The sequence below is a fragment of the Monodon monoceros genome, unplaced genomic scaffold (assembly GCF_005190385.1).
Source record: "Monodon monoceros isolate NGI ecotype Baffin Bay Population unplaced genomic scaffold, NGI_Narwhal_1 Super_Scaffold_3, whole genome shotgun sequence".
Taxonomy (NCBI): Eukaryota; Metazoa; Chordata; class Mammalia; order Artiodactyla; family Monodontidae; genus Monodon; species Monodon monoceros.
In genome coordinates, this window is record NW_021703780.1 from 25,846,918 (window position 1) to 25,861,050 (window position 14,133).

The following is a 14,133-nucleotide window of genomic DNA, read 5'->3' on the forward strand; positions in this document are numbered from 1 at the left end:
GGAGGACAGAAAAGACATATATTAACCTGTTGTAATAAGATCATGGATGCCTTTATTGTCTTCTTTTGCTTGTCTATATTTTTATTTTAAACATTATACATTTATTGCCTTTCTAAAAGAAATTATGTTATTAAAAAATAGCTCTTTCTTCACTGTCACCTCCACTCCACAGCATAATCCATAGCAATGATTATCAAAACAATTGTCTGTCTGGTCAGAAATATGTCTGAGGTTTTATATATTTTTTTAACAATGAATAGAAGTGGATGTTAAAGATACTCTACAGAAGTCTTTATCTCTGACCAAGTCAGAAGTCTTTATCTTGCCCCTCTAACTAACGAAATTTCCGCACAGTTCTATAGGGCCTAAGAATGGCATTTGTTGAACTGGCCTGAAATTCACACAGGAGCTAGGAACAGCATTCCAGATGTTTCCACTTATCTCACAATATACGATTTCCTTGGTATTTTGAACTTTATCCTTTGATTCTTCTCAGTCACTTTTAAATCATAGTAGCAACAGTAAAGCTCAGATCGGTCAAAATAAAAAGTTAGCCTTTCTTTCATACCTCTAGAAAAGGCCTTCAGTTATAGTAGGGCTCACTGCACCATCCAAATAACCTTGGTTAGCCTTGGCCTAACCCTTTGTGCCAAAAGAATGGCAGACTTCTTAGCACTGGGGACAGATGCGGTACCCAGGTCTTTCATTGCAGGGCATAAATGTTTGCTGAGCAGCTGTGTATGGAGCCAGCTGATCTGCACATTTAGAGAACGGCTCCATCAGTACCGCTGGAGATTGACCAGTAAGGATGCAGGAGGCTCGCAGTGCACACACAGAGCCAATCTCATACAGGATTCCCCCGCCAGGGTTTGTCTTCATCCAAGAGAGAAATCACAGCGAGTGATTCTCAAGGGCAGAGGGAAATGGTGCATGCAAAATGCCTCCATTCCATCTCTTTGGTTTGCCAGATAGTCCTGTATTAACGCTAATGTCACAGTCTTCTCCTGAAGTAAAGTAAATTGGATCACCTCCGATTCACAAATGGTTTGGGTGCAAAGAATTCCCTTCTAAGTTGGTTGTTTGTAACTTGGAATACATTTGTTTAAAGATGGTTGGGATTAACATATACACACTACTATATATAAAATAGATAAACAACAGGGACCTACTGTATAGCATAGGGAACTATACTCAATATTTTGTAATAACCTATAAGGGTAAAGAATCTGAAAAAGAATAGATATATATGTATAACTGAATCACTGTGCTGCACACCTGAAACTAAAACAATATTGTAAATCAACTATACTTCAATTAAGAAAAAGAAATGCTGATAAACCTATGGTTAAGGGCCTATGTGAGCCCTCAAAAGTGTGTTTTACTTTTCTGTCTAATGCTAAGGGGAGTATAGCAGCTGACCTTTGTGTATACGAATAATTGTGTGGGGAAGCAGGTCCATTTTCAACATGAGATGTCAGGGGCACATCTCTCTGGGCTCTCATCCCATTTGGACTCTATTATATCAGTCTTTTCCTGTTGAGTACTAGTGACAGAGGGTGCTAAGTCCCTCTGCCCTGAGAGTGGCTTCTGTGGCCCAGAGGTGACACGATGGCCTGGCACAGTGTGGGTTCTGGGAGCAGAGAGAGCCAGCTTAGATGCGAGGTGGAGTAATCAGCAGTAGTCAGCCCTTTCCTGATTCCTCTGGTTACTTGTAACCTTCTGCTGCTGTTAGGGGTAGTGTATGATCAGAGAATCTGGGCCAGCTGCTGGCAGGGGGAGGGGAACTGAGAAACAGCAGAAAGCCAGGGTTTTCTCTCCACCCCTTTCCTCTCAAAGCTCATATCCTGCTACTCTACCTTCTATTGGCAGATGGATGAAATGAACAGTGGGAAACAGGGCTCAAGTACAAGAAATGCTGGGCAGATGCCCAGAGCTTAAACATTACAAAAAAGAGCAAGGAGATGGGGGAGGAATGAGTCCTCAAGCAGGTGTATGGAGAGCTAAAACTTTCCTTCCACTGCATTATTTTCTGTAATTATGGGTAAATGCATACCTTCAATTTTTTGGTTTTCTTCCTTCTTCTGATCCCCTTACATTCCTCGTCATCTGCCCAATCTTTGAATGACGATGTTCCCGTGGGCTTGGTCTTGAATATTCTTCATTTATAATATGTACTTTCTCTCAAGAAACCCCACTTTTTCCCAGCGTTAACCTTTATGCACATATTTCTTTATATATCGAGCCTCAGACCTCTCTTCTGAGCTTCAGACTCAACTTTTTACTTGGATATTCTCTTTAGTATCTAACATGTAACCTGTCTAAAATGGTCATCTAAAACCAAGTATGTCTAAAACTGAATACTACTAGAATATAAAGTACATGAGGGCAGGGATTTTTGACTGTTTTTCTCACTACTGTATTCCCAGTACCTAGAACAGCACATGGCACATAGCACACAGTAGGTGCTCAATAAATATTTATCGAATGGATTTGTTATCTTTTTCCCAAGATGTCCCTGTTGTCTACTGACTTGCATCAGCTCTGGATCTGTGAGGCATTATTAACCTCTTTCCTCTTACCTTTAGAGCCAATCACCCAGTCCTCTTGATTCCCCAAAAGGTACCCCAAATTTTTATACTCCTCTCCAGATCTGCTGCCTTACTCTTATTCAGACCTCCAAAACTTCTTGTCTGATCTACTACATTAGCCTTCTACAAACTGCAGAAGCCTTCTACATACACCTCTTTCTTTTTTGCACTTTCTTGTAATCTACTCTTCATGCCACATCCAGTGTGACGCTTAAAACCATAAATTTGATCAAGTAACTATTCTGAATAAGGTTCAGTTCCTTTAAAGCAGGCCAAAGGGTCCGGCATTATTTGTCCCAGCCGCACCATGGCTTCTTACTCATCTGCTCCAGAAACCCCCATCTCCATTCAGTCCCTGGAGCACATCAAGCTCCCGCCTTCCCCCCTGGCTGGCTCCTACCCAGCTCAGGACATGACTCAGACTTTTCTCGTTCTCCCCGGTGTGCAGTATATACAATTTCTCTCTGAGGATTCTCTCCCCTCAGTTTGATATGTAAAAGCTTATGAACTTAAAATATGGCTGGTTTCACAGCAGTATGATTCCTTAGTTGTCATGTGAAATATTTCTTTGGTGGTTTCCAAACCACTTTTGGAGTAAACTCTAAGCTCTTTGGGAGGGCCTGCGGGGTCCTTCCAGGGCAGGGCCTGCTCACCCTTCCAGGTGCATTCCCACTGACCCTCGTCAGGTCCCCATCCCTGCCATACACCTGCATTCTGGCCGTGCCACCTCTATGGCAGTTATTTGAGTGTGTCATGTTGGCCAACACCATTGTACACAGTGTTGCCTTTGCCTGGAGGGCTCTGCCCATTTTGTCCTCTGCTCCACCGTGGCTTATCCTTCAAGACCCAGCTCAGTTGTCACGTCTTCTGGGAAGCATTCCCAGAAACAACCCCTGCCTCTGTGTGAGGTGTTCCATGTCTCTTCACTGGCGGACCCTGGGTGTCCCTCTGCCTTAACACTTAACAGAGTGCATTTGTGATTTTTCTGTTTATTTCCTGTACTATTCATGGACCCTGGAGGACAGTGACTCTGTTCCCTTTATGTCTGTCTTGCCAGTGCTTGACAGATGTTCATCTACACGAAAGGAAAGATAGCATTCATTGTTTTGCTATGGATAACGGTGAAGCTGCATGCAGAAATAAGGGGAAATAATTTACATATATTTGAGAAAAATATTTCTAATTCTTTTGTGAATTTCTTTATATTTCTGTTCTGATGTGAACATGATTTTGATGAAATAATTCTTTCCTCCCTCTTTCCCTCCCTCCTTTCTCTGCCTTCCTTCCTCTCTCTCCCTCTCCCCCACCCCCCTTTTCCCCTCCCCCTGCCCTTTACTGATTTGGAAAGGTCTTGGCAGTTATTCACTTGGAATAAATTGAACGATTGAAGTCCTACAAAACAAACAGAGGATAATTAGTGATTTTAAAGTGTGTTAACCCACAAAGATGATTTTCTTTCTCTCCATGACCATTTGGCAAGATGATTCTCTGGGCCTGTGTAATTATGGATGAATGGCACTGAAATGCTTGAACAATAATTTGTAGGAAGTACAATTATGAGTAGAAATCATTAGTGGGAGAAAATGAGTAGTTTGTTGGTTAACAGGTCAAAGTTGAAAGCCCAAAGAGGTTAAACATTGTATTAAATTACGAGTCAAGAGCACAATCTTTTTTTCTTGTAAGCATATGCATAAATTACTGAGCTTTTTAAAGTGTATTTTTACATGGTTTTTCTTTTTTTTTCTTTTTTTCTTTTTTTTTCTTTTTATTTATTTGTGGTACAGAAAGGAAGGGAGACACCTAAGCTGGGTTTCTGAAGAGTTCTGTGAAGTGAAATGACTCACATTTGAAATGTGTACGATGCTGTTTTCATCAGAGAAGTCAGTCGATCCACCTTGTATGGCTTTTAAATAGTATTTATAAAGTAAAGGCTATAATGTTTTGAGTATCAAAGCTAATTGGGCACAGTTAATATACAGTTGCTTCCAGAGGCTACCAGAGGCTAGAATTCCATTAGGTGTCCAGTTCTTTGGTTCTGGATTCAGAAGAGCCAGTTTCAGAACTTGGCACTGACATCTCCTACTGTGTGATTTTGTCCTGGAAGCGTTACTTTAGCCTATTTTAGCCTCCTAATCTGTACAATCTGTCAAAAGGAAAACAAAACAAAGCAAACCCCAGAAAACCAACAATTCTTACTTCAGAGTAACACTACTTAGCATAGGTTGGATTTATTCTAAATTCTCAATAATGTTTGTGTTGTTTTTCAGCTTTTTACATGCTGGATATCATATGCTCACTTAGGTATATATCTGATGAAGGTTTGTAGGTGATGGTCCGTATGGCAATAGTCAGAATAATTTAAATCCCTACGAGTTGAATGCTAATCATGAACCCAGTTGAACGCTGTGTTAGAAATTGTGACATTTGTAAAGGAGGCATGAGGCAGTGGCCCTGCATTCAAGGTGGGGCAAGAGACATAGGTACTGTAATAATTACAGAATAACTTAGTATGAAATATATGGTGCTGACTATAGGTTACATCACTCAAGTCTCCCCAGGCCCCCCTGAACACTCTTAGTCTGTGGATATTTCAATAGTGATAACAAAAGTATTCCTGCTCACCTCCCCCAACTCTCACAGATCCTCCAGCCCTTACCAACATCCCTGCCTGCTTGTTATAGGTGTTCTCATGACAATTTCATCAGTTAGTCTATTTTCCTCTTGTTTTGGTTTTCTTGGTCACTGTGCTCCCTTCAGAAGGAAGGCAGCTGGGGGCTGCCCTGCTGCCCTTGCTTCGGGTACCTGCCATGAAAATACTGAACACAGGGTGCCAAGGGTGCAGACTTTCCTTGCTGCCCAGGTGGTCCAACCCTCAGGTGTGGGAGGGTTGTGTTCCATGATGGAACCAAAGGCAACCACTGTTGCCACTTGGGGTCCCATCTGACCATCTGGGTGCCAAAACTTTGGGGTGCTTGCTTCTCCATGTTTCCATCATGATTTTCCTCCTTCAGTACATATTTATTGAACACTTATTATATACAAGACACTGTGATATGCATTGGTACTATGATGGTGGGCAAGTATAGGTATAACTTCTGCTGCCATGTTTAATAGGGGAGATGGAGAATGACAGTAATAGAGGTCAAACCACATGTGTTAAGTGCTAGAAAGGAGAGGGACACAGTGATATGACAGATTATAAGTCAGGGTTTGACCTAGTTTGGAGGTCTCAGAGGTTTCTCTGAAGGACCAAGTTGAACATCATTCTGAAGAATGAGGCAGAGTGAGTTGATGAAGGAATCCCAGGCAGAGGAGCAGCAGGTACAAAATCCATCTGGAGAGTTCCTGCAGGTTCTTTCCTCAGGTTCAGTCACGGGTCCATGAGAGAGAGCCCATGTCTGAGACAGACCCCGTACCATCTCTGTCATCCTTTCCTATCTGTTCCTTTGTGGAACTTCTTCTCCCATGCAAAGCAACTCAGTTAAATGGCCCACAATCCAGCCAGACATGTGGCGTGCCTAGTCCCAGATGTACACTGACCTTTTACTCACTAAGAACCGCCCCCCTCCCTTATCACTGTGGTGTCTGCAGGAGGCAGTGGACATCAGCATGGGCTGAAGTGCTCCCTGACATCCAACAGAAGAGGTGAGGCTTGAGCTGTTTTTAGGAGAGCAGATGAGGGGAAGAAAACTGGGCACCCAGTGGAAGGCATAGAACAGGCAAAGGAGTAGAGGTAGGAATGATCCTGTTAAATGAGAAGAAGTACAGTAAAGAGGCTTCCTGGAATGGAGAGTTTATTCAGGAGTCAGAGACCATACAGTGGAGTCTGATTAAGGAGACTCTTGAAAGTCAAGAAGGGAATTTGTGCCTTTGTTACTGAGTACTGTAGGCAGATACTGCAGGTTAATGAACAATGAAGGGATGTAATTAAAAAAGAACAATGCATAATGGTCAGAAGAATAAAAGCTGTTTGCAGAGGGTCTAGCTCAGGTGATTATTAAATTTATTTTGACATTCTCCAGTTTGAGACGATGGTAACTCATCCAAATATCCATATCTGCTATGTAGCTGCAAATATGAGGCTGGCACGCATCAGACACTCAGATTGATGTTTTAGTCAGACATGTAGAGGTGTGTTGTTTTCGCAATGAGAGCGAATAAATTATGAGATGATTTTACTGCTTTCTAGAGGCTCTGTCAACATTTGAAAGGTCTTAAGTTTATGTTAATAGTTAAAAATTCACTTCAGAGATCCTCTGTGATTTTTTTCCCATTCATTCTGACTTGACTATTATTTATAAGAATGATTAGCTAAAAAATATCTTTGTTGTGCCTATTCTTGGTTCTGCCACATGTAGCTGCTTGTTGATAGGTGCACAGCAGGTGTTTGTTGAGTATTGACTGAGCATTATGAACCATTGATCACAGCGTTTAATAGAATTTTGTCCTTGACAAACATTTTCTATGCATATTAGAGATTTTTCTGTGCAGACATTCAAGAACAGATCATAGAAATTCACATATATACGCATATACATCAAAATAGACTTTATTTCATTTATTGTTCCCAAAGGTTAAAACACACAAACCAGGAAAAAAATTAAAATTATTTTCTTTTGGGGATGATTTATGTCTTAATTTTCACCTGCTCTATAATTAGACATTTTGAACTCTGGGAATTTTTTTTAAGATAAAATTATTGCCCAAGTAAACTTCGGAAATTACATCATTAACCCAGAGACCTTCCTAAGCCTAGAACAACATTACTGGTACAATGCCCCCGCCACCCAACATAGACAAATAAATAAAGAGGGAAGTTTAAAATAATTTGAAAATGATTTATTGTTGCCCACCTCTGTAGTTAGAGATTCAAGGATTATTACTTTAGTGCAACAAGGGAGGACAGGAAGTTGCTGTGGGCTAGAGGTAAATTATGATCTATTGCAAAGGAGGAAGGAAATGTGCTGAGGAAAGGAGGAGTTGGGAGTAAGCCTTGTGTTTCCTGAGGTATTGCTTCAGGTAATGGCTGGAAAAAAATCTTTGCCTTGACCCTTGCTGGAAAAGGCCAGAGTAAACTACGAGACTGGTTAAGGAGCAGCATACTGGTTTGGGGAGGATCAGACGGCTGCACTGGAGCCTAAAACAAACCAAGGTATCTAGAGTCACACGTTCCCCCTTGTTCAGCTTTGCTGAGCCATCCTGTCCTGGATACACCTTGTCTTACAGTATAAGGGGATCACTTAATACCCTAAGACTTAGGACAACCATTCTGAGGGTAATTTTGACTTTTAACTCTACTATTACTATTTGTATAGTGAGTTGAAGTCTTCAGTTTAGAAATACATGGTGAACTTCTATCTTGGAGAGTCTACTTGGAAGAAGAAAGAGGTGACAAATTCCATCCTCAAAACAGTGTGATGCAAGGAGGGAAGAGAGCAGACTAAAATATATTGAGGGTCTGTTATGTGGCAAGGTCCACGCTAGTTGTTTCACAGATATTTTCTCATTGAACCGTCCTAAACCCCCAGGAGGGAAGGCTTTGCTGCTTCTGCTTTGTAACTGAGGAAACTGAGACTCACCTTTAAGTATATCACCCAAAGAAACATAGTTAGACTATGGCAAGACTGTGATTCAACTGTAAAGTTAGTCTGACTCCAATTCCTGTGTTTTTCACCCCATATCATTGTCTATCCTGGATTACTTTTATTGTCCCTGTGTGACAGACAAAAAAACCCAATATCCAAAAAAGTGAAGGCATTGGTGCCTATTGAGCCTGAAGCTTGCTTTCCCAGATTCTTCTTTCACAGGATTTTTTTGGCTGAATAACATCACGTTCATAATAAGTTTTAAAAATGTCTAAAGGCAGGTTTCCCTCGGATTTGCTTTAGGTTCACTCCCGGAAGTAGTGGTCACCCATCTTCGAGCAGCTGCCTATGCCCGTGACACGGTGTTGGCTCTGGAAGATGCTGTGGACTGGCACGCGGGGGATGAAGTTATTGTCATCAGTGGGATGGGTGCAGAAGGCGCCAAGCCCTTGGAAGAGACTGTCATTGTGGAGACTGCGCAGAATACAGACCTCCATCTGAGGTCACCCTTGAGGTACTGCATGTCACCTTGGCTCCTTTTAGATGGAAGAAGATGAGGTCTTCACTGTGTTGGTGTCTGACATTTGTTTGTCTTTCGATAATGCATTTTTACATTAAATAATAGTAGACATTTTTACAAGATTACAAAGCATGAAACATTTGGAAGATTAAGACTTCTTAAATAAGTTTCTCTGGTAAGACTCTAGAACTTTCGTCTTGCAGTAGATGGTCAGTGCAATAGTCAGCATAGTTCCTAATTTTCACATACTTGTGATGATAGTTCACTCTTCTTTATCTGAGTTTTCTAAAGAAATAGAGCCCCAGATGGAGAATTAGGCTAATTTAGTGGCTTACTATTCCTAATAAGATTTGGAGTGATACCGGTCAGAATGGCCATCATCAAAAACTCTACAAACAATAAATGCTGGAGAGGGTGTGGAGAAAAGGGAATCCTCTTGCACTGTTGGTGGGAATGTAAGTTGATACAGCCACTATGGAGAACAGTATGGTGGTTCCTTAAAAAACTAAAAATAGAACTACCACATGACCCAGCAATCCCACTACTGGGCATATACCCAGAGAAAACCATAATTCAAAAAGAGTCATGTACTACAATGTTCATTGCAGCTCTATTTACAATAGCCAGGACATGGAAGCAACCTAAGTGTCCATCAACAGATGAATGGATAAAGAAGATGGGGCACATATATACAATGGAATATTACTCAGCCATAAAAAGAAACGAAATTGAGTTATTTGTAGTGAGGTGGATGGACCTAGAGTCTGTCATGCAGAGCGAAGTAAGTCAGAAAGAGAAAAACAAATACTGTATGCTAACACATATATATGGAATCTAAAAAAAAAGGTTCTGATGAACCTAGGGGCAGGACAGGAACAAAGATGCAGACGTAGAGAATGGACTTGAGGATACAGGGAAGGGGAAGGGGAAGCTGGGACGAAGTGAGGGAGTAGCATTGACATATATACACTACCAAATGTAAAATAGATAGCTAGTGGGAAGCAGCCGCATAGCACAGGGAGGTCAGCTCGGTGCTTTGTGACCACCTAGAGGGGTGGGATAGGGAGGGTGGGAGGGAGACGCAAAAGGGAGGGGACATGGGGATATATGTATACATATAGCTGATTCACTTTGTTATACAGCAGGAACTAACACACCATTGTAAAGCAATTACACTCCTATAAAGATGTTAAAAAAAATAATGCAACAACAACAACAACAAAGATTTTGGGTGATATCTTCAGATGTGTCATTTTCTTTTTCTTTGTTTCAGATATTCTCACAACTCCACAGAGAACTGGGTGGCTGGAGAGCTCCGTGTTTTAAAGGTCATGGTGGTTCTCCTCAGCAGGAGTGTTACCATACAGGGAAATCTCACTGATGAGAGGGTGCAGCTCCTTGCTTCATGCCAGAGGGCCAGTGCTTCACAAGGTAGAGAAGCATTTTGTTGGGAAGTCCAGTGGGTGAAAAAGAATGTTCTTACTGTCCAATGATAACTGGTGTGGATGACTTCTTTCAAGTGCATGTTCCTAATATTCTGTAGTTTTCACCATGCTCTTGATAAGTCATCATTTCCCCTCCTGCCTTCAACCCCCTTGTGAAAGAGATAGACAAAAGTATCTGCTTGAGAAAGTAATTCTTTTTCTGGGGAAAAATATTCCTGTTAAATAATGAAATCTGGAGAGTTGAATTAAATTTCCAGGTTAGAGGTTATAATGAAGTCTTGACACTGATTCCAGGCCTCTTCTAAAATTCTCAGGAAAACTGATTAATGACAGGGTCAGGGATACAGGCAGCACGTTCTTATGGGTTAGACCTGTAAGGCTCTTCCATCCCTCCACCACCCCCACTTTTAGAGTTTGTTTTCTGAGTGAAATTACCACATACTTTAAGTAAGTGGTTGAAAAAGTCAGTTTATCTTCTAGAAGAATAACAGGCACTGAATCACACTGATATACCTATTAAACATCTATTTCAGGGATGGTTAGTTTAGTAGGTTATGTTTTGGTTTCCCAGGCTGTGGATTATGAGGCTTTCACATGTCGTGAAGACATCATTTGTCAACTTTGGTCCAGGATGGCGTGGGTGTCAAGGATGACTCCCAGGCATGAGCTGTGGATGGATGAGGGGGTTATTTATTGAGATGGGAAGAGGAACAGGTTTTGGGGGTGGGAGGGTGGAGATCATGAGTTTAATTTTGTACATGTCGGGGCTGAGATGCCAGGCCAGCCTGTGAGTAGAGATGTCTGGTAGTGTCTGGAGCCTGGAAGAAATGTCAAGGCTGTAGTTAAAGATTCGAGTCATGCCTATGTATAGACACCTGTGGGTGTAATGTTGGGATGTGGTTGGGTAAGAGGGACCTGGATCCCACTCTCCACCCCTCTAGTCATCTAGCTCATACATGTGTCATTCTGAAAAAAATGTTTGCATCCAGTGGGTTAGAATCCAGTGACTGCCAACTTTAACAATTCTGCTGAATTGGGACCTGCAGTCCATTCAAACTCTCTCGGTAATTCTCGTACAGGTATTCTCAGATCATATTGTACAAATCATGGCATTTGATCATGCTGCAAGAGAGACCATGCTTCTAGGTTTACACCAGTATAAATCTGTTGTCTCCTAATGGAAAAAAAAACCCTAGTTACACCACAACTTTTAAACATTACTAAAGAATTCTAAAAATAAAACAAAATTCATAGACCTTTATTAAAAAAATAATATGTCACTCACCTCTTCTTTGTGTGGGGCTCAAGTATGGGAACAAGGTAGCCAGATACAATAACAAGAGGCCTGGACACTGGAAAACATTATGGATCAATGTCATGTATAATCAAAATTGTGACAAAGTGTACAAATATAAAACACCTCTTTATTCACCTCATATATTCATCCTTTGGGTGCTGGCAAATGACTGTTGAATGGTCCATCATTTTGTATTAGTGACATTTCTTTTTTGGTTTATTAACCTGGATAATAAAGAGTTAATTCAGGAGATGATTTCTTCTCCATCCTGAGGTCAGTCCACACCACCAAATGCCATGTGTCAACACAAAGCGTCTGGACCCTGAGGTCACAACACTTTGGTAGTTGCGTGTGGTACTATGTTCATGCTGTTTGCTGCTCTCACTAGGGGCTCTGCTGGGAAGGAGGCCCTGGTGTGGGGAGCTGCTCAGTCACTCCTCTGGAGCCCTCTGCCATTTCTTCAGTGGTGTGATTGCTGTGCCTTCAAACCATAAAGCGGCAAAATATTGGGAAAGCCCCACTGGACATCTCAAGACTAAAAAGAGCCGTGGTTACCTTCAGCGCTCACATCTCTTCCCTACAATTATCCACCACAAGAGGGTCATTTGATTGCACACTCCCTCCGGGGGATCCTTTGGATTGAAATAAGCATCTGTTTAGGTTGGGTGTGTGGGTTCTAGTCATCCTCTTTGTGACAGTAATTAAGGAGAATGATTTGGGGCCTTCTGGAAATAATAGAGTGAAGGCAACATCATGTCCTAGTTATTGGATGTTTTAATTAATAATCCAAAGGGGAGAATCAAAGTAAAAGGGAAGTAAGATTATTAAATGAAACAAAGAATCATGGTTTGCCCTTTGTGCCAACAGTGCCTTTCTTTTCGTACTGGGAGATTTGTCCCGAAGCATATTGTACATACTTCTGCTCCCCTTGACTTCGTTCTGTGTTTCAGGTGATTTGCAGAACTGTTTGTATTTCAAGAGTGAGAAGATGCTGGGATCCAGGGATCTGGGGGCCAGAGTCATCATTCAGTCTTTTCCAAAGGAGCCCAGCTGGGTCCAGTTGAAGGGAGTGCAGTTCCGGGACTTGGGGCAAGCCTTCTGTAAGCATGTGAGCTCGCTGACTCTGGTGGGAGCTCTGAGAGGTAAGGAGGCCCAGGCATAATGTCTCATTTTTCCTTCCTCTTCCTTATTCTAGGCTCTCCATGCAGGGGGTCCTGGTAGGTGGTATGTGGGGACATGGTGGGGATCAGAGATGGATAACTATACCCTAGATCTGTGATTCTCAAACTTTAACATGCCTAAAAAGTCACTTGGGGAGCTTATTAAAATTCTCACTTAGAGACCCTGCTGAGACAAATTCTGATATAAAGTGGGCCTAGAGATCTGAATTTTTTTTTTTTTTTTTTTGCGGTACGCGGGCGTCTCACCGCTGTGGCCTCTCCCGTTGTGGAGCACAGACTCCAGATGTGCAGGCTCAGCAGCCATGGCTCACGGGCCCAGCCACTCCGTGGCATGCGGGATCTTCCCAGACTGGGGCGGCAGGAGGACTCTCAACCACTGCGCCACCAGGGAAGCCCCCGAGATCTGAATTTTTAACAAACCTTCTGATGCTGGAACAAGTAGTCCAAGGAGTACCCTTTGAGAAATGTCACTATAGGTACAGCAGATGTGGAGGGAACCACACAACTCCGTGTTCTGAATCCTGCCACTACGATTTACTGGCTTTGTGACTGCAGGCAGATTGACATTGAAAAGTGTAAATCATCAATCAAGGCTAGCAGAAAGCACTTTGTGAAGATGTCCTAACGCAGAGGAATCTCCTGCTGGGAAAATGGGAGAGAATGGCTGAGAACCAGGCACTCTTCCAGGGGATATAGAGCAGGCAGAGTGTGCAGATCTTGGCCAGACCTAAAGAGATAGGAAGGAATTAGGAGACATCCAAGGCAGGTGGGGACAAGTAGATAAAAAAGATCAGAATCAGAAAAGAAGAATATGACCAGATGTACTGATAAAGGCTCTGAGATCAAAGTTGGAGGGATGTGGGAGCATCCAGGGCAAAATGCCAATGCCAGAATCTGAGATACAGAGATGAGAGACTTGGGCACAGATGCTGAGTGATGAGGACAGCAGCGCCGTTTCACAGTTATGCTCCCCAGACCTCAGCACCTCAACACCCACATACGCAAGCTTTGCCTTCCTTGGTAGGGTGGTGCTCTGGGGGTTGATGCCTGGCAAAGCACATCAGGGCATATTGGAGGTTCAGGTGGGCCTTGAGAGGTGCTAGGATTTCAACAGGTAGTGACAAAGTAATCCTTGAGGTCATTGAAAGCAAGATCCTGGCTAGACAGCTGTAGCATTTTATTTTTCTTATTTCAAATCATCTGCATGCCAAGAATGTCTATTTATCCTAATTTTCCAGATCTCTTCCACCTTATTTATTTCTTTTTATGCCCCTATAGGAGGATGGTTCCTCACATGGCTCTTTCCCTAGCACACTAGGACCATCAGTATCTTCGTGTCCTTCTCTCTGTTTCTTCGGTCTCATGATGCTGAGGAATGTTTGATGTGGGCCAGTTCCAGTAGAAGTGAGGGGGGTAGTCACATATGAGTTATCAGTGAGCATAATCAACCCCCTCATCAAAAATTCACTTAATCTGCCTCCTCAACCTCTGCTTCAGGGTACCTGCACTTTTATTTA

The 14,133-nt window shown here is 42.3% G+C and overlaps 1 protein-coding gene across 23 annotated transcripts in view; it reads left to right on the forward strand.

The window, feature by feature from the left end:
• Positions 1-14,133, forward strand: part of PKHD1 (PKHD1 ciliary IPT domain containing fibrocystin/polyductin) — a 623,301-nt gene that overhangs the window by 174,022 nt on the left and 435,146 nt on the right. For all 23 annotated transcript variants that reach the window (XM_029242351.1, XM_029242350.1, XM_029242348.1 and 20 more), the window contains 3 exons: positions 8,477-8,687; positions 9,967-10,124; positions 12,386-12,577. In XM_029242351.1, coding sequence (XP_029098184.1) covers positions 8,477-8,687; positions 9,967-10,124; positions 12,386-12,577 — 561 coding nt within the window. The remainder of the gene's footprint in view (positions 1-8,476; positions 8,688-9,966; positions 10,125-12,385; positions 12,578-14,133) is intronic.